The sequence below is a fragment of the Pecten maximus genome, chromosome 10 (genome assembly GCF_902652985.1).
Source record: "Pecten maximus chromosome 10, xPecMax1.1, whole genome shotgun sequence".
Classification (NCBI taxonomy): domain Eukaryota; kingdom Metazoa; phylum Mollusca; class Bivalvia; order Pectinida; family Pectinidae; genus Pecten; species Pecten maximus.
In genome coordinates, this window is record NC_047024.1 from 8,750,302 (window position 1) to 8,771,356 (window position 21,055).

The 21,055-nt window shown below is 35.3% G+C and overlaps 2 protein-coding genes across 3 annotated transcripts; one reads left to right on the plus strand and one right to left on the minus strand.

Moving 5' to 3' along the window:
- Positions 1 to 2,479: 2,479 nt before the first annotated feature.
- Positions 2,480 to 15,166, plus strand: LOC117336803 (NSFL1 cofactor p47-like). 2 transcript variants are annotated; one of them, XR_004534656.1, is made up of 11 exons: positions 2,480 to 2,621; positions 5,582 to 5,736; positions 6,362 to 6,454; positions 6,698 to 6,772; positions 8,124 to 8,268; positions 9,395 to 9,504; positions 9,792 to 9,929; positions 10,805 to 10,930; positions 11,303 to 11,362; positions 11,928 to 12,146; positions 12,195 to 15,166. XR_004534656.1 is itself a non-coding variant. In XM_033897455.1 (10 exons), the coding sequence occupies exons 1-10, from the start codon at positions 2,514 to 2,516 to the stop codon at positions 12,058 to 12,060; spliced, it is 1,143 nt and encodes a 380-aa protein (XP_033753346.1). In that variant the 5' UTR covers positions 2,480 to 2,513; the 3' UTR covers positions 12,061 to 15,166. The 2 variants fall into 2 exon arrangements, 1 of the variants encoding a protein (XP_033753346.1); XM_033897455.1 differs by having other exon boundaries at positions 11,928 to 15,166.
- On the minus strand, positions 12,080 to 13,319 carry LOC117336802. Its single transcript, XM_033897454.1, has 2 exons — positions 12,190 to 13,319; positions 12,080 to 12,141 (listed from the first exon to the last, which is right to left on the minus strand). The coding sequence occupies exons 1-2, from the start codon at positions 13,285 to 13,287 to the stop codon at positions 12,088 to 12,090; spliced, it is 1,152 nt and encodes a 383-aa protein (XP_033753345.1). The 5' UTR covers positions 13,288 to 13,319; the 3' UTR covers positions 12,080 to 12,087.
- Positions 15,167 to 21,055: the final 5,889 nt, after the last annotated feature.

Consider the following 21,055-nt stretch of genomic DNA (forward strand, 5'->3'; position numbering starts at 1 on the left):
GGAAAATTACTAGAAATTTGAACCCAGAACCAAAATGAAATACAATTGATGATTATGACTTATAAATAATATATGAAGGTATGTATTTAATACCGTTCAAAAAACAGAAAAGAGTCGTTAAATACAACGTCAAATTTCGTCCAAAATACACGGAAAAAATTAACCTAATGTCACTCTAGCCCTCTAAAATGTTTTGTTGTGTTATAGTGCAGCGTATCTAAATAACAAGCTTTGGAAAGGTGTTCTCTGGTAGCTTTCGTTTCGAGGTTTCGAGACTAAATAGTTTTCAGAAGACTGTACTTTCAGTTATAAAGCAATACCGTTACATCTGAACGCGAAGCAAATGGACGTGGCAAATAGTTTTAAATGGCCTTTTGTAATAGTCGTTGAATTTACTTTCATGAGAATACCGAAGGCACCTTCCGCAGCAATAAGGTATATATGGATTTCTTAAGGAGGGAATAGTTCGCGTCACAATTGTTCTTGCTGGAATTGTGACGTTTAGGAAAGAAAGGACCGGACATTTGGACGTGGTATATGGTTTTTTTTTACGGAGAATGTGTTGCAAACGGTTTTGTAGAAATGATGAGTTCTTCGGCCATCGTCAGAACAAGCAATCTATTGACATATACGTGTACAATAACAAATAAGCGGATTAAATATTGAAACGTTTTCAATCAATTCCGTATTATTGAAACATGTTGACGTACACATGAAGTCTGGACCGCCTGAATAAATCATGAATCCATAGATGTCTGTGATATGCATTAATTGACTAAGCCTCTAATATGATTTAATCAATTAATAGAGTAATGAATTGATTTTCACACAAAATCCCTCGGGAAAATTAATCTGAAAGTTTATAGTAGTGCTGCCATAGGCTTATCTGATAAATATGGGCCGTGTCAATCATTTGAATATTGTTCATGTTCAAGTTCGTGAATAAATTATTACTTATTGTATACATTCCAATTAATACATTGTATTCTGGATTTGACATTCAAGTGTAAAACCTGTGCTGAATTACATTCCAAATCTTGTGATTTATATTGCAAAACTTATGACCTATATACAACCAACCCATGGTGCGAATCTAATTCTATCATTAACTTTTTTTGTCTTGTGAAGTCGCAAAGCGGGTCTATTGTATGGCAAGCCAAATTGCCATTTATTCACGGAGCAACGTTGATCCAGGATTTTACCAAATTATTTAAGATATCTTATAAGATTAGGATATCTTTAAAACTTTAAAAGAGATATCATACATGAGATATATCATATACTTTATGTGATATCTTATATCATTTGGTAAAATACTGGGTCAACATTGCTCCGCGAATAAATGACAACTTGGCTTGCCAAAGTATTGGTTAACTTTTCCGGTGGCGAAGTTTTGCGGATATATATATATATATAGATATTTATCTATGTTATGTTGTGCATTTGATCCTGGGAATCTGGACTTAAAAGTTGTTTGTTAAAGCACAGTTTTTCATTCAATAAACAAGAAGAAAAAAAAAAAGATATCAATGTTATTCAACCAAACCGGGAATATAGTTGCATTGTAGTATGGGAATCTAAACACATCTTAAATGCTACATGAATTTTAAGTTATTTGCTGTATTTCTGTGTTAAAAACCTTAGATTTTGATAAATTGATATAAAAAACTTCATTGTTTCTCCAGTACTTGTCTCTGAGCAGACTATTTTAATATTACACAGGCCCAGCTAGCTGTTCTAATATTTGAAAAAGATATTGCAATGCAACACATTGTTGCCGTGAAGTCATATTGAATATTTGCAAGAACGTGCGATCACACCATAAGAGGTGAAAGGAATCTTGGACAATGTAAAATGGGAGACAAATCTGAGAATGGGAGAAAATACCTGTCCACGAAACAGACCCGCCAAAGATTGCATTTCATTTCAAAATATTTTATTCAATAAATCATTTGAATTAATTTAAATACAATATTTCATAATAGAGATATATATACAAATTGGATTGGACAACAGGCTTAGCCTATACAGGTCCTTTTCATACTTCCGTTAACATAAATATTATTAATAATTTTAGTGGTATAGTTGTAAATAAAATTGTATCAATCTCCTTCAGTCATTGTGATTTAATTTCAAAATTAGAGAAAGATGCGAAATCAAATAGCAAGAGGCATTTTCTATGGTGCAATGGTTTTGTGGTTTATAAAACACATCATGGCCGCATTTTAGATTTTCGCGGTAAAGAGGCTCATTTCAATCTCAAGTCACAGGTATGTAACAATGTTGATTAATGAGTAAAACATTGAGGTGTGACGTCTGTACTTCATTTGCATATTTAATATCTATTTATCATTATTTAGAGAAAGCTGGATCCAGTTCTTTGCAGGAAAGATTGCTTTAACCAAAATCAACTGACTGGTGAACAAGAAGCCTTAAAATCGAAAATGAAAGTAGACTTGGCGGAAATGGAACTCTTCACACAAAGAAATGATAAAATTCATTAGTGCTTCATCATGGCCGACAACGTTCAAAAAGAACAAATAAGTAAATTTATACAGCTAACGGGCACCGACAGCGGTAGAGCTAAGTTTTATTTAGAGTCTTCAAACTGGAACTATGAGGTAAATGAAAGCTATACTCGTGTACAGTCACTTGGCATAAGCATACAGTTCCTGCAATCTTTGTTTTGCAGCGTAGTACTGTATGATAACGTGCAACTCGTGCATATATAACCAGTTATTTTACTGTTGTAACGAAAAAACATTCAATGTTATTTTTCTGACGATTTTGAGAAAAACCAACTCTCAAGATATTTGAAAAATACCAAACGAAAAAAGACATTTTTATGAACAATCCTTCCAATATTATTATAGGTTCATAAGACTGAGATGTTATATTTTTCTGAAGATTTTGATAATAATTCTAAATTAAAAAGATATAACAAAGTAAGAAAAGTTGCTGAAAATTGTTCATATTATATTTATAACACGAATTTAAATTTTAACTAGAGCAGCTTATAAAAAGCTTATGTACGTGTAAATAAAAGTAATATAATTCATATTTATTCATTTACTTCTACCATAATGTAATTGAATGTTTGGGTATATAGTGTTATGCTCAACCGATTAAGCTAAAGAGAAGATCTCTCTAGCCGATCAGTATATTGCGGCTAGTATTTACCAGGGTTACATACTCCCCCTTTCCAGGAAAGAACTAGTCCTCAACTTTTGCAGGGTTGATGAGTATAATTCCTGAGGCCCCACATTGGAAGATCTCTCTTTCTAGGCGTTATATTGCGACTAGTATTTAGCAGGGTTACATTGAAATACAACTTTTGAAAATCTCATATGAAATGCAGGTAAAGAATATGTTGGGTTAGGTCAGCATAGCAGTTGTAAATGTATGTACATTCACACTCTTCTTCTTCTTCCTCCGTTAAGGTAATAAACTCTTAGGAAAGAATGTAATAACAAAGTAGATCTTTCCTGGGCGCATGTGTGGACAGTGTATATATCATAACATATGTCGATCAGTAGAGTGTTCTGAACATTAGACCTGCATTTATAGGTACACAAGTGTTAAGGACTACCATTTCCATGGATGCCAATGCAAGTTCAAAATGACTGCAATTACATGTATTATCATCACTGTATACACCTCCCACAGATTTCAGATACACGTAGGTAGTTGCTGGGTGTAGGCCAAACCATTCTATCCAAAATATCTGTCAATCTGGTCAAAAAGCCAGAGACATTCGAAAGACATTGCATTTATCACTCAGTTTAAAATACCTAACAATGTTTTATGTAAAATTTGGCAAGTTGAAACATACCCTATGCCAGACACATTTGATTCTTTGCCTATTAGTCAGATGGTCACTCATTGGAAGTAGACTCACTTACTTTTAACAAGGGTATACAGAAAAAAACACAAGACTCTAAAAGTCAAATAGATTAAATAGGCTAATTTTTTTTTTCCAGGTACAAATAATTTTATTTCCCAGAACATTATCATACATGTATAGTCTACTGCCAAGGTTGGGGGCCCTGGATTCAGTATCCGTACAAATAAGTGTCTCTTGCAAGAGGGCTCTCATTCACCACACTTCATTCATTCTGTAATTCATTAATTTCATATTCATTCATCCACTCTTCATTTATTCTGTAATTCATTCATTCTGTACATGAAATACATTCATTAATTTAATAATTCATTTATCCACTCTTCATTCATTCTGTAAATCTGTAATTCATTAATTTCATAATTCATTCACCCACTCTTCATTCATTCTGTAATTCATTCATTCTGTAAATTTGTAATTCATTAATTTCATAATTCATTCATCCACTTTTCAGTCATTCTGTAATTCATTCATTCTTGCCTATATACATCCTTACAAATCAAACAAGAATTACACACTTTGTCTGAAGACTGATAATATATCCTCCCAAATGCCTATACAAGCATCGAACAACGTTAACCCCCACAGTGGAGCCAAAAATGGTATACTGTATATACATTTAAATAGGCTGAATCTGTTTGCCTTTATCATGCTCTACATTGTATGTTATGATATTCATGTATTAAAATTCAAGGGTTGTTTAGTTAAACCATGTTTATGCCTTAACACCAGACTTGGAGATTCTGACAGACAGACTTTATGAAAACAAGTAATGTCGGACACTAGGGTTCTGGAATCACTTCAAAATTCATGACCTATCGTCACTTTTTCTTAAATGATCATAGATCTATTATTGATTGATCATGAACCGGAAAAGAAGCATGTACAATTGTACATAATGTAAATTGTTCATGAAAATGAGAGAAAATATTTTTTTAATGCATTTGATCAGGGATTTTCTTCATTGATTCACATTTCAAGCCTGCTGTAAATCTCATTGACTCCTGAAAATTTCCATTAACAATGTTTTAACATAAAAAGTCTTGTTGATTGGTAATGGTCAGAGGTAAAATGTCTAATCCGTAAGATTGATCAATCAGAACAACACTCTCTGACACTGTTTGATGTTGCTAACATTTTAGCACAGAGAAAAATTAATCTGGCATGACAGGATGTCTCTCTTACATATGCGGACTCTCATTTTTGTCCAGTATTGATGTTTTATTCTATCTGTATAGTCTCCCATGTTGACCTGTCCAAATGTGTACACTTAACCCACCATTTTGTGACACACAGTGAAACGAACCACTTAATTCAGAACATAATATAATATTTATAACAGAACAAACAAATATTGGCAAATATAACGGTGGAGGTGTTTTTAAGTAACCGACTACAGTATTATTGTTTTTGCCACTCCGTTTTAGAGACATAGGATACTCATATTACAAACAATATTCACTTGGTATACTGTATTGGTATAAAATCCACTTCCTCTCTAAATTCATATGTTAACTGATGACTACAGTTAATGCGCCCATCAATGAATTTCTACTAAATGGGTACTATTTCCCTTTAAGTCACTTTTATTAAACTAAGAGATAATATTTCTTGACTGAACTTTATATAATGTACTGTCATATGAAGAATTACAATTTGGACTTTATTTTTTATTGATAGGTTGCTGTAGCCAGTTTTTTCGACAATGATGATGGAGATGAAGGTCTGTATGAAGCTCCTTCAGCACAGCCTGAATCACTGCCTCCTAAGCCTTCACAGCCCACAGGGCAATCATCATCAGCAGCATTTCCACCTCCAAGTTCACGGCCATCAAGGTAAACAATGGATATCTCCTGGTGTAATTGTTATTTCTTTTCGGGTATTATCACAATAAACATGATGTTAGTATTACTACATTTGTGTTGCCTTAAATGACTCCAAGTGTTGATGCATGGCCATAAAAGAATACAATACAATCACTAAGTCATACTATAATTAACAAGTTGTAAGAGTTGGTAATGTGGTGTACAAATTTAAATCAAATCTTATAAACCACAATGTATACAGTGTTATGTCCCTTCATTCAGTAGTCTATACATGTAAAGATAAAGATGGAGGAGTTGGGTCCCTTGCAGTATCTTTTCTTGTTTTTTTGTGTTTTTTTTTAGCTTGGATTTAGCATCACACAAAAGAGAAAAGTTGTTGGCCAGTTGAATTATTTTATGTTTATAACGACAAAAAGAAATACAACCCAAAACAATAAAACTTGCTAATTGGTAGTTGGCCATGCTTGTCGTGAAATCTGATGTCATAGTTCATAGAAACTTAAACTTTGTAGTTGTTAAGATTGATGGTTATAGATGATAGGGAATCAGGGATCAACATCAGATAGAATTATAATTTGATTTTAGACATATATAATATCGTAGTAATAAAATTCATATGTAAATTTGCTTTCAGGTTTGCCACAATAGGAAATTACCAGACTCAAGATAGTTCATCATCATCAGAAGATGAAGGACAAGCATTTTATGCTGGAGGCTCTGAAACCAGGTGAAATGTTGTAGATCAGTTCTCAGGAATACAATTTTGATTTTGTGCTCTTGTGATGGGTTTTCAATACCATGCCATTTTATACATGTTTATATGTAGGAGGTACATGATTATTTTTATTTGGTATTGCACACAAACAATTTGTATATTACATGTGTATGTATCTTTTGTTGATTTCATTAATATCACTTTACACAATCTTTGTTTTGACATGAAGTTAAATTATGACAATTTGTATTTCAGTGGTCAACAGATTATTGGTCCAAAGAAACGTGACGGGAAAAAAGTGGTGGATAATCTGTTTCAATCGGCCAGGGAGTAAGTATTGGCAGCACAACAAGTAAAGGATCTTACAAGAGTGGCTATGTCATATGAAATTTATTAACCAAGTAAAGGATATCTTACATGAGTGGCTATGTCGTATGGAATTTATTAACCAAGTAAAGGATATCTTACATGAGTGGCTATGTCGTATGGAATTTATTAACCAAGTAAAGGATATCTTACATGAGTGGCTATGTCGTATGGAATTTATTAACCAAGTAAAGGATATCTTACATGAGTGGCTATGTCGTATGGAATTTATTAACCAAGTAAAGGATATCTTACATGAGTGGCTATGTCGTATGGAATTTATTAACCAAGTAAAGGATATCTTACATGAGTGGCTATGTCGTATGGAATTTATTAACCAAGTAAAGGATATCTTACATGAGTGGCTATGTCGTATGGAATTTATTAACCAAGTAAAGGATATCTTACATGAGTGGCTATGTCGTATGGAATTTATTAACCAAGTAAAGGATATCTTACATGAGTGGCTATGTCATATGGAATTTATTAACCAAGTAAAGGATCTTACATGAGTGGCTATGTCGTATGGAATTTATTAACCAAGTTTGATAAACTTCATATGACATAGCCACTAGTGTAACATTCTATTTATCACAAAACTGCTATCTATGAAAATATATTTAAGCAAAAAACTTTGATTTTCATTTCTATATAATACAGGCAAAATTGGGCTTAGATAATATGTTTCCGTCTACCCAGTTAATCATATGACGTAACATATTTATTATGATGTCACAATAGTGTTATTACACATGTGTGTTACAATTCGTATGACATGGCAGAACGAGTCTGTTATGTGATAAATGTGGTATTTATATTTTTAAACATTTGTGTAGATCACAATCTACAAGTACTTCTTAGGACTACTAACCTACAGTCTTCTATCTACAATCAGGAAATAAGTGTCTAGCACGTGTAACATGTACCCAGTCTGCATGTTACACTATAAAAACATATTTTTGTGGTTTTCTTATTGTAGTGGTTTTGTACTGAAATTATTCTGGTAATTATTACAGTAATGGCAGTTTCTACAGAAAACATTTTGGGTGGTCCGATTCATCATTATGCTAATCATTTTAATTTTGGTTATGCACTTCAAGTTTAGTCCACCAGAATAAGTATATCTACATTACATAATATTTCCAACATCTTACTACTAGTGTCACTGTTACACAAACCATACCACCCAAAGTAGATAATATTGGCAGTTGGAAAGAGCAAAAAGTGTTTTAATAAAAGGTGTCTTGCTGCAGCCCTGATAAGATATGATACAGACAGAAATCTTGGCTGACTTTATCCGTGTTTTGTTTGATAGACATGGTGCAGAAGAGGTGGATCGATCAGAAAAGAAACCAACAAAGAGTATGGCATTTAAAGGATCAGGTTACAGACTCGGTGAAACAGAGGATGGACCAGCGGATATAGTACAGGGAGCACCTTTACGGTCAGGTCCCAGACAGGTGACAAAACACTTGTGTTTATAAGTTTAAAAGGGCACACCTTTACAGTCAGGTCCCAGACAGGTGACAAAACACTTGTGTTTATAAGTTTATAATAAAGTACCTTTACGGTCAGGTCCCAGACAGGTGACAAACACTTGTGTTTATAAGTTTAAAGGGCACACCTTTACAGTCAGGTCCCAGACAGGTGACAAACACTTGTGTGTAAGTTTAAAAGGGCACACCTTTACAGTCAGGTCCCAGACAGGTGACAAACACTTGTGTTTAAGTTTAAAAGGGCACACCTTTACAGTCAGGTCCCAGACAGGTGACAAACACTTGTGTTTAAGTTTAAAATAAAGTACCTTTACGGTCAGGACCCAGACAGGTGACAAATCACTTGTGTTTATAAGTTTAAAGGGCACACCTTTACAGTCAGGACCCAGACAGGTGACAAACACTTGTGTTTAAGTTTAAAAGGGCACACCTTTACAGTCAGGTCCCAGACAGGTGACAAACACTTGTGTTTATAAGTTTAAAAGGGCACACCTTTACAGTCAGGTCCCAGACAGGTGACAAAACACTTGTGTTTATAAGTTTAAAGGGCACACCTTAACAGTCAGGTCCCAGACAGGTGACAAATCACTTGTGTTTATAAGTTTAAAGGGCACACCTTTACAGTCAGGTCCCAGACAGGTGACAAAACACTTGTGTTTATAAGTTTAAAGGGCACACCTTTACAGTCAGGTCCCAGACAGGTGACAAAACACTTGTGTTTATAAGTTTATAATAAAGTACCTTTACGGTCAGGTCCCAGACAGGTGACAAACACTTGTGTTTATAAGTTTAAAGGGCACACCTTTACGGTCAGGTCCCAGACAGGTGACAAACACTTGTGTTTATAAGTTTAAAATGGAGCTATGTTTTACTATCAAACATTCCAGGGTTCAAATTAGACATCTATTAAGTTTATAGTAAACTCTTATATACAATTAAACAATAGTGTTTGAAATTATAATGAGAAACTAGGCAAGTTCAATAGGCCATTAAATTTACACTTAAACTTGATCTATATCTATTTATGTTTTGGTGATCGCCTATGAAGGCTAATCACAAGCTGATGTGTTGATTTGTTTATCATTACTAGGTTGACATGGTACTTAAGTTATGGAAGGACGGATTTAGTGTGGACAATGGAGAATTGAGAGACTTCCAAAATGCTGCTAACAAAGAATTCCTAGACTCCGTTGCAAAAGGGTAAAAACTGATGTCCAATCCGTCTATGGATTTCTGTCTAATTCATGTTACAGTTATCATTATATGTTAAATGTAAATTTCTAAAATTTCTGTTATATGATCTAATGATTTTTAGAAGATCAAGCTGTAATTAGCAATTGCAAAATAGTGGCTATACTCCTGTCACAGGAAATGTGTTTAATCCACTCTAAAAATAGACATTAATGGAATCTTTATTATAAAAGATATATAGTATATGTATGTATGATTGGTAATGAATTAAAAACACCCTGATATTGTTTTGGTAGAGAAGTTCCCCAGGAGTTGATAAGGCTGGCCAGGGGAGGGGAAGTCAACCTCAACATGGAAGACCATCGACAAGAAAATTATGTCAAACCAAAGGAAGTTATCAGAGCTTTCTCTGGACAGGGTAATATGCTGGGCAGGTAAGTCAGTCTGTGTCAGGTCTAGGGGAGATAATCACAGCTTTCTCTGGGCAGGGTAACATGTCAGCCTGGGTCAGGTCTAGGGGAGGTAATCAAAGCTTTCTCTGGACCGGGTAAACCCGAGCCCCGTTCGATTTGCACTCTTCAAAGAAGAGAAGCCTTCTAAGAAGATCGTATTCCGTTATATGTAAATCGAGTAAACCGGGAGAATAAAACAAAAAATAAGTTTTTAAGTTTTCTCAAACACGATGACACAAACATGTGCATGTATGTGTTATAAATCCTTCTCTAGTGAAACTCATCACTCGCACACTTAAAACATGGTCGCCGCCATCTTGGAAGATAAATCTTCCAGCTTCGAGACGGAAGAGGTAGAAGATCTTCCAGAAGCAGAAGAGCTTCAAATCGAGTGACCGGAAGATATTTTCTAGAATGAGAAGAGTGCAATTCGAACGGGGCTCAGGTAACATGCTGGGTAGGTAAGTCAGCCTGGGTCAGGTCTAAGGGAGATAATTCAAGTTTTCTCTTAACCGTGTAACATGCTGGGTAGGTAAGTCAGTCTGTGTCAGGAAGTCAGTCTGTGTCAGGTCTAAGGGAGGTAATCAGAGCTTTCTCTGGACCGGGTAACATGCTGGGCAGGTATGTGAGCATGGGCCAGTTCTAAGGGAGGGAATCAAAGCTTGTTTGGACAGGGAAATATGCCCAGCAGGTAGGTCAGCCCATATCAGGCTTAAGATGGTAAGAGTCATTGTGGATCTAATGTAAGGGAGGCCGTTAGGCTTTCTTAGCAAAAAGTCACTTTGTACAACATGAGACAAATATTTGATTATATGTTTGTTAATTATTGATATGTATTGATCTGTTGTCCTTTACAGCCCCGCACCAAATGTAGCTGTAACCCCGGCTGCAGCAGGGTCAGCCACCGCAGCCTCACATAGTGTAAATGTAGATCAGTCTCGCCCTACCACAAGTCTCCAGATCAGACTAGCAGATGGGTCAAGGTGAGAGAACATTCATAGATAGGAAAACTGTGATGATAAATCTAAATTACATTATGATGGAATATGAATGTTGTTTTATAGGGGTATTACCAGATGATTGTTTCCTGTTGAATCATTGGCCTAAAAATGTAAAATAAAATGTAAAATAGATTTTTATGTTGAAAATTAAACATTCTGATAATACTTCGTAGGAACTTGCAATGTGAAAAATATGATAGACAATTGATCAGTTTGAATTTAGAATATGATGTCTGTTTTTTGAAATTTGAATTCGAAATTTGATAAAAGGAAAGTCTGAGAAATGATTTATGGGAAATATTGAGACCCAATCATCTATATAATGTCAGAATTTTTTGTTTTTTACTTTTTCAGAATGGTTGCTAAATTCAACCACACGCACAAAATCAGTGACATAAGACAGCATATTGTAGCGTATCCTTTTTACTCTCAATCCTCTGGTCTTGTTGGCTCATGGTAATTGTTGGCAATGCTTTGATTAAAGTGTTGGAATGCATTTTCTATTTTTCAACTTCAAAATGTGTATAAGAAATATTAATCTTTCATTGGAAAAAAGGATTTTAAATCTTGAAATTTGAAGTTTTACTGCTTTGAGGCAAACATGCCTAGTAATGAATATACATCTTTGGAAATATTCCAGGTCCTGATTAGGAATTTACTTATCAGTTCCTTCCCTTGTTAAATCTCCACAATGAAATGATATATTTTAATACCGATTCAGAAAGAATAGTAATTTGATAAGGGGAGGTAATTTAATAGTTTTTCATTTAAACTGCTTGTGACCTTCCTGTTGTATGACGAAACACATATAGAAATAGTTCATTACATTACTGAGGATGTGAAAAAAAACATGCTTCTGCTTTGTTTCTTTCAACTGGTATTTCATTAAGGATATCTAAATTAATTGCAAAAGATTTTAGAAATAATTTAATAACTTTTATTACAGATACAATATCTCTTATTCCTTAACAACTGTCAGAAATAATCCACGGTATGCTGGTGCAAATTTTATTCTTATGACAACCTTCCCAAATAAGGAATTAACAGATGAAACTCAGACACTGGAGCAGGGGAAACTGTTAAACGCTGTGATAGTACAAAGATTAAAGTGATGGAGAGTTTTGTGAGCAAGTGTTAGCCTAACATATACAGAAAGTGCCAGGGATATTATGTACATACATCTGTACAGTTACCACAGGGGATGTCTGTACAGTTACAACAGGGGATATCTGTACAATAACCACAGGGGATATCTGTACATATACCCACAGGGGATGTCTGAACATGTACCCACAGAGGATATCTATACATATACCCTCAGGGGATATCTGTACATATACCCACAGGGGATATCTGTACAATAACCACAGGGGATATCTGTACATGTACCCACAGGGGATATCTGTACATATACCCACAGGGGATATCTGTACATATACCCCCAGGGGATGTCTGTACATATACCCACGGGGATATCTGTACATATACCGACAGAGGATATCTGTACATATACCCACAAGGGATATCTGTACATATAACAACAGATGATATCTGTACAAATACCCACAGAGGATATCTGTGCATATACCCACAGGGGATACCTGTACACTACCCACAGAGGATATCTGTACATATACCCACAGAGGATATCTGTACATATCACTACGGAGGATATCTATACATATAACACCATGGTATATCTGTACATATACCCACAGAGGATATCTGTACATATTCCCACGGAGGATATCTATACATATACACACAGAGGATATCTGTACATATACCCACAGAGGATATCTGTACATATACCAACAGGGGATATCTGTACATATACCCACAGAGGACATCTGTACATATACCCACAGGGAATATCTGTACATATACCTACAAGGGATATCTGTACATATAACAACAGGGGATATCTGTACATATAACAACAGGGGATATCTATACATATACCCACAGAGGATATCTGTACATATAACAACAGGGGATATCTGTACATATACCCACAGAGGATATCTGTACATATACCAACAGGGGATATCTGTACATATACCCACAGAGGATATCTGTACATATAACAACAGGGGATATCTGTACATATACCCTACAGAGGATATCTGTACATATACCCACGGAGGATATCTGTACATATACCAACAGGGGATATCTGTACATATACCCACAGGGGATATCTGTACATATACCAACAGGGGATATCTGTACTGTACATATAACAACAGGGGATATCTGTACATATACCCACAGAGGATATCTGTACATATACCAACAGGGGATATCTGTACATATACCCACAGAGGATATCTGTACATATACCCCCAGAGGATTTCTTTCTGGTATCAAAAGCTATTCATGAAAAATAACAATATTCCAAAATAGCGTGTCTGCTAAATTTGCATTCATGTTGTGATAATCCTTCTACATTACATCAGTCATAATTTAGACACATACAAGGCAGTCATGGATTTGACACTTCTGACATACTGTAAAAGTCATGGATTTTACACTTCTGACATACTGTAAAATGTTAAGTACAATGACATTAGCAGAAGTATTCAGCAAGTTCCTAGATAATCAGTTTATTGTTTTAGTTCAATTTAATGATGTGGAGGTTGTGTATGAGAAAAGTATGATGTCTGGAGGGAAATATGACTTTGCAGTGATTGAAACTTAAAAGATAAACAGACCTGCCAACTCCTACTATTTTATAGGAATCTTTACTATTTTGTGGTGGTCGTTACTCTTTTTTCTCTCGAAATAGTAGCAAATTACTCTTTTTGATGCAATAGATTTGGCAAGAATTGTTAAGAATTACTCTTTTTTTGCTAAAAAATGGGCCAAATTACTATTTTTGAATTTGAAAGGTTGGCAGGTCTGGATAAATATGATCAACAGAATTGATGGCTATCTTTTATTTGCATGTAATTATGAGAAACATGCAAATTCTTTAAGAATGAAGCAATCTCTCTATTTTGTAAAGAGGATTTTTTCAACTTGGGTGTACCCTGGTACTGTTTTAGATCTGGACGTTTTGGATACATCATGATAACATTGTTATTATATTATATACTGCCATTTTAGGAGTAAATTATGATTGGCCACCAATCATGAACAAAACATTTCAACAGATGGGTGTTATAGATGTCTGTCAATCTAAAGATGTCATACTGACAAATTGATACCCTTGTGTACTGAGAAAGATGCATTTTTTGTATGATTGTTTACTGGAAGTATGGTCAAAGTGTGGGGGTAGCATCACACATTAGCTCAGAAAAATAATGCTATGTAGAGGCTTTAGTATACAGAATAGTTTTTAAAGAAATTTTACATTAAGGTTTTTTTTAGACTTTTTGTATAATTATTATTTATGTCATAGATATGTGAGGAAATGTAATGCTTTATTTAGCCAAGGGTCATCTGTATTCAGTCTGGTGATTCAAATGAAGACCCAGTGCTATTTTGACAGAAGTTGTTGAACCCAGCCTACCAATACTATATTTTTTTCAGATGCTTTAAAACACCCCATTTCGTATGTAGTTTGTTGGTGAGGTTCACACATATTTGATTCTGTATGATATTGTGATCAGATAAATAAAAAAGTAAACAGCAAAGTTAGTAAAATTTCATTTAATTTCAAAGAAAAATCAATGCACATCAAAATCAATGAAACTTCAAGCTAAAATATAAATAAAAGAAAGAAAGATGCAGAATACATTGAGAAAGTGCGAAGAGTATTGGATCGGTTGTTCCAGGAGAGTATTTTCAACTTCCTCCATGACACTTGTAAGATAACTCTATGTAATATCCCCGTTATGTCATAATCTCATAATGAGAACTGGGGAAGATTTCGTAACTACAAACTAACATATTTATATTTCAACATTGCTCTGCCTCAATGAAGCAACCAAACTCCGATCACTTCATTTCCCAAATTAGATTTCGAGTGACATGCCTCTGTTCTGACAGGCAAACCATTTTTTGCGGGAGTAAATACACCATGAACAATGTTGACAATGTCTATATACAAATGTTCTGTGTCAAATGTTTCGCTGAAATTGATATAAGTGTATATTTATTGTCCCTAGAATGTGAACGACTGCTAATTGAGATTCGAAAATGGATGTCTGAATGTTTTGAAAAACAGTTAAGAGATTTGTTGTATGAAATAAATTGTGTTGCTTTGATCTGAAACATTGTCATGTTTATTTAAGAAACGTTTATGTATTAAAACATTAATGTATAACAATTGGCTTTGGAGGATTAGCTTATTTATAGTGATACTAAAGCCCTACTGTATTTCCAACGACATATATAAATGTATATTTTATCAGGAATATACATTATTTTGAGCTCATCTTTCCAGAAGGCTAAGAAGCCAGATATCTGCCTGGTAGTTTTCCTGGAATAGAGTCTCACTAAGTTTGTGAAAAGAAATTAACTTGACCCATATTCAAGGTCATGGGGTCAAATTTGTTAAACCACTCTAATGACTTCTTCTAACAAACCAAAAGGCCTTTAATCATGATGTCTAGCTAGTAGGCTCAAAATTCAGAAATATCCTTCCAGTACTTCTTAAGGGGTAGCGATAACAAACTTCAACTGTAAAAATCTAAATCCAAGATCAGACTCGATATCAAATGGGCACAACTAGCGACCAAAGGAACCTGCAAAAATATCAAGTTTCAGAAATATCCTGGTATTCTAAAGAAATATCGAAAGCGGATGTAGAGCGATTTGATTAGCCCACTATTTGATGATGACGATGACGGGCCGTAAAAGCTGCATTTTGTTAGTGATGCTAGAAACTCAAAATATTGAAATCTACCAGGGAGGTCAGGGTATTTAAATAAAAAAAATTGGGAAAATATTAAAAAATTAATCATATGGACCAAGCTATATTTAGTTGTATGAATACCAACCATAATGACATTACATTGGTAGAATTAACACGACAGTGGTAAGTGGTGGTGAATGGGTGTAACAGATTTATCAGTTATGTCGTTGCTAGTGAATATAAAATATAAATTGTCATAGCAGCTTAACATTAAAATATAATACCAGATATGATTGCATGTTGATATGTTTGATGAAAAGCTATTTACAAATCAAAAACTTGGAATTATTACCGAGAGCTGGTGGAACGAATGCGAACGAAATACCTACACGGCAAACCTTCAACAGTACAAAGAGAGGAAGACTGGGAGTCGGGTACACTATAGGAGCATACTTGGTCTTATGGCCGACCTGTTGTTTTGTTTTCATACAATAATTGATGTCTTATAGCCGACCTGTTTTCATACAACAATTGATGTCTTATGGCCGACCTGTTTTTGTTTTCATACAATAATTGATGTCTTATGGCCGACCTGTTTTTGTTTTCATACAATAATTGATGTCTTATAGCCGACCTGTTTTTTGTTTTCATACAATAATTGATGTAATGAAAATCAAAGACGAATTCCTTCAATTTTCTTTTTCATCCATGTGCGTGTCTTTTTGACTAAGAAGATTATTATTATTGAACTATGGATATTAATGACTCTTGATCCTATCTATACTCCCTGAACTTGAAATCAATCGTGCTACTTACAATTCTACACTTGACCCTATGTATATTCTCTGAACTTGAAATCAATCATACTACCTACAATTATATAGACTTGATCCTTAGAATACTTTCTGAATTTATAAACAATTGTGCTACTTACAGTTTTAATTATAGACTTGCTCCTTAGTATACTCCGTCAACTTAAAATCAATCGTGCTACGTACAATTCTAAACTTGGTCCTATGTGTAGACCCCCTGAACTTGAAATCTATCGTGCTACAAACAATTACAGATTTGATCTTAAGTATACTTATGTATTTGGAATCGATCGTGCTACTTACAATTATAGACTTGATCTTAAGTATACTCCGTGAACTTAAAATCAATCGTGCTACCCACAATTCTACACTTGATCCTATGTATACTTTCTGAATTTGAAATCGATCGTGCTTTTACCTAAAAAGTCGCCAAAAGTGATATGAAGCAGCGAGACTATTTCATTGAAGGATAAAAACCCATCCTAAATCTCACTTTGAGGACATGACATAACCAGGATAACTAAGATCGGACAATGCTTTACATGGTGGGTTTGTCAATTCATCAGAAGACGCTCGCACTTCTTGAACGTCTGACCTTATTCTGTTACGATCTTCATACAAGTTTACTTGGCTGCACTTGTTTAATCATTTCAAGCAAAAAATATTACAAACATATCGGTATTTGATAACACTTGTTTATATCAGTTTGATGAATGCAGTGAACATGTATATGACATACAATAAGTACAATTCTCCATTTCAAACACACGTGTTATTTTGCAAGTTGAAATGCAATATGCTCTTGGTTTTCCTGTTTATCAATTGACATACATTTAAACAGTTTAAATGTATAACAAGCGTTGGATAAAAGACATCCCGTCCAAACTCTGTCGTTTGTTATGAAGTACCTGTTCCTTTAAAGAATCGCAATGTCATCTGCTTACATTTTGACAACATCAAGCTTGTTTTTGGCAATATTTGATAAAACATGTAGTGAAAAGTATTAATGGTCGGCTTTGACGTTCATTTGAGATTTATTAATCACCGACGCGTTTTTATGGAATTTGTATCTAATGGAAGCTCATGTGATATCTTAATAAATAATATATAAAATAATATGGCGGTTCATGGTTATAAATAAATCTATATACGTCCTTGGGTGATAAGACAGCTTTTCGTCTCCTATAATTGCTGCCGTGGGCTGCGTGCAGGCGACGTGAGGACCTGTATCCCCTCAGATAGGTCTGGTACCCCGTCCATTCTGTCCGTTCACAAGGTCGGCCAGCTCCGCGGACGGACACGGGCGCGGCATCTAAGGCGGGCTGGGTCGTCTGAAGGCAGTCTTCTTCAATCGCATGTCGAACACCATATGGATATGATATGGCGACATTCTTCCCGATAAACGCTGTAACGACGTCGAAACGGGAGCAAAGACTTAGCCTCTCGACGTCCCAAACTTGTGTATCAATTTTAATTTGCTGATAGATAAACCATTACACACAGTCGACTTTCTGCCAGCGACAGTTGGTCAGGTCTATATCGTAAGGCACGAACACCTCCACCATGGTGTTGGGTTGTGGCTGAGTGTACCATTTGTTTAACACGGGGTTCCAACATAAGTGCGAGTTGTCTGTAGCGGGTATCTTCTCCAGATGGTTCCTAGAACACCACTGCATAGACTGTAGATCACTAGACCTCGCTAGGAATAGTCGTATCAGTTTAAATCCCTGTTTAGAGTACCTCTCCTTCCCAATGTATAAAACAGGACCTTGTACCAGATCAAACACACGAAGACTGTTGATGATAACACGATCGGGTCCATATTCCGCCGGTGAAAATGACGGTAGCTGTCCGTCCAATAGCGTCAAGGATAGCCATACCCCGGGCGGCGTGGCTTCACCCGTGTCCGCGATGGTATACCATCCTTTGGTGTTCTGTTTACTCCTTTCTAGTACACCGGAAGTTTCTATCGCAGACTTGTCCCACGTGTTGTGGTAAAATAGACGCACTTCCTGTAATTCTTCCTCCATACTCTGTGTAGTGCTGAGCCTCCGTCCGTCGTCCAGTATAGTCTGTTCCACCCTCAATCTGTCTCCATGCTCTGTCTGTGTAGTGCTGTACCGCTGTCAGACAAGCCCTCAATATGTCTCCATGTTCTGTCTGTGTAGTGCTGTACCGCTGTCAGACAAGCCCTCAATCTGTCTCCATGTTCTGTCTGTGTAGTGCTGTACCGCTGTCAGACAAGCCCTCAATATGTCTCCATTTCCTGTCTGTGTAGTGCTGTACCGCTGTCAGACAACTCCACTCCTGTCAAAATGGTTAACGGAGTATTGCGCCAATAAAAGTTCTGTTGAAAATGAGTATTGATTCTATTGATTAGCACTGGTATTACAACAGATGGAACCACATTTCCTCTAGTACCATCCTCTCGTCACGACAAGCAAAGTATTACACGTACTGATTCAAACATATAGCTTTAAGGCATATCCCTATTGGAGATGACTTAACTGTATAACGTGTTGCCAAAGCAAATACAGACTGCACTTATCATGTCATAAAGTAAAATGAATGTTGTTTGCGTTTCTTATTGATGACGATGTACAAACAAGCCATAGTTCTTCTGCACGAAAATCAGCCCATTGGTATATGTTAGGTGTACGCCGTCCGAGGCCTGTCGGAAGTTCGTGATAGGGTATACAACACTCGTACCCCATTCAGGTTATCAGATATTTCAATATAAGTGTAGATGAACCACAGACACGTCAATGGTAACCTCGATGTTTATTAGATATTCAGGTCTACGATTCAATAAACCGACTATGATAAATTATCGAGGATAAAGGCCGAATGTTATTTAAAGGTACACGTGTATACACACACAGTACCTGTGAATTAACTACCTCAGGTGTACTTATGTACCTGTAATTAGGACACACCACTGGAATATAAAGGCACACACGTACTCGATAACATTGGATCGATACGTTCATTACACATTATGAATACAATTGCATGATTTGAATGATGACCTTTCTGGCTTTTTATTATTGTATCAATATGCCTACAAACTGGTATGTTTTTCTTCTTATAATATATCCACTAGTTTGTGAACACGTGAACACGATGGCCTGTTCAGTAGAATTATTTTACCATTGAGAGAGGTAAACGTTTATCATGATGCATCAAAGATTTTCTTTTGTCTACAAGAATACCGTACGATGTTAATGCCGAGACCATATATGTATATTTCCAGGTTAAAGAACCGTATTAACATATTTACATGTGTATTTAACTGGTTAGATATGTATGCTCTTGGTTAGGTAAAGAATGGCACAACTATGTTATGAAACACGTACCAGTCCTTTATGATTCAAAAATATATATTGATAATTAACTGGCCATAGAGGCAGACAAGTTCTCTTTGGTTTGTTGCCGTTTTCATTTGGACAATACAATACAATACAATACAATACAATACGAATACAAATACAATACAATACAATTACAATACAATACAATACAATACTATACAATAGCAATACAATACAATACAATACAAATACAATACAATACAATTACAATACAATACAATACAATACAATACAATACAATACAATAACAATAACAATACAATACAATACAATACAAATACAATACAATACAATACAATACAATACAATACAATACAATTACAATACAATACAATAGTTACTAGGTCACATTACTTGACCTTGTTTGTGGCTCACTGTCTCGCGTGAGAAGGAACCCACTGACGACGTCGACAACAATTGATTACAATATAAGGAAGAGCATATTGTGTTTGTCTTCACTTGACGGTTAATTGGACTTGTTGACTATCAAACAATTATTAAAGCTCGCCACTTTTGTCTTTCTTAACCCTCGCTAACATACTACTTATAACTTAAGACACTGACCATATATCCTCTATGTATATGAGCATCCGTTCATTAATTGTACAAAGTTTTGTGTTTAGCGCGCTGTTGAACTTTCTCTGGGAATATTTCATACCTGGATGGACACCGTTTACCTCCACTGAGGTCGTTTTCTTACCGAACCTATGATAGGGACTAAAACTGGACACTTTTTTGAGGCCATTATTCACCATGTAGACATGTTTACATTTTTACAGGTGTATGTTTAGTCTACCATCGTCACAATCCTTGTTACCGCTATTTCTTAAATAAACCCTCTTGATGGATCTTCGTATATTTCATATGAAAGGATCCCCATGTCTGATATGTACATTGGTCATTTTGCGACTTATTTGAAAATCAAATGACCAACAGGACGACCACTTTTAATTTTGACATTTGAATATGTTATCGCTATACTCCTTCACGTGAAATTCACATGAACATTTTCACGTCAATTTCACGTGAAAAGGGCAAAAAAGGGAAATTCATATGGAACTTTTCACGTGAATTTCATGTGAAAAAATGTCACGTGCATTTCAGGTGAAGGGATTTTGCCTGT

Excerpts from the sequence above, each read along its gene's own strand:
- LOC117336803 (XM_033897455.1), top strand. The coding sequence starts at position 2,514 with ATGGCCGACAACGTTCAAAAAGAACAAATAAGTAAATTTATACAGCTA. Across the intron at positions 2,622-5,581 it reads CTTCAAACTGGAACTATGAG|GTTGCTGTAGCCAGTTTTTT; the intron begins GTAAATGAAAGC and ends TTTTATTGATAG. Across the intron at positions 9,930-10,804 it reads CAGGGTAATATGCTGGGCAG|CCCCGCACCAAATGTAGCTG; the intron begins GTAAGTCAGTCT and ends TGTCCTTTACAG.
- LOC117336802 (XM_033897454.1), bottom strand. The coding sequence starts at position 13,287 with ATGTACAGATATCCTCTGTGGGTATATGTACAGATATCCCCTGTTGGT. Across the intron at positions 12,142-12,189 it reads ATGTACAGATATCCCCTGTG|GTAACTGTACAGATGTATGT; the intron begins GTTATTGTACAG and ends ACATCCCCTGTG.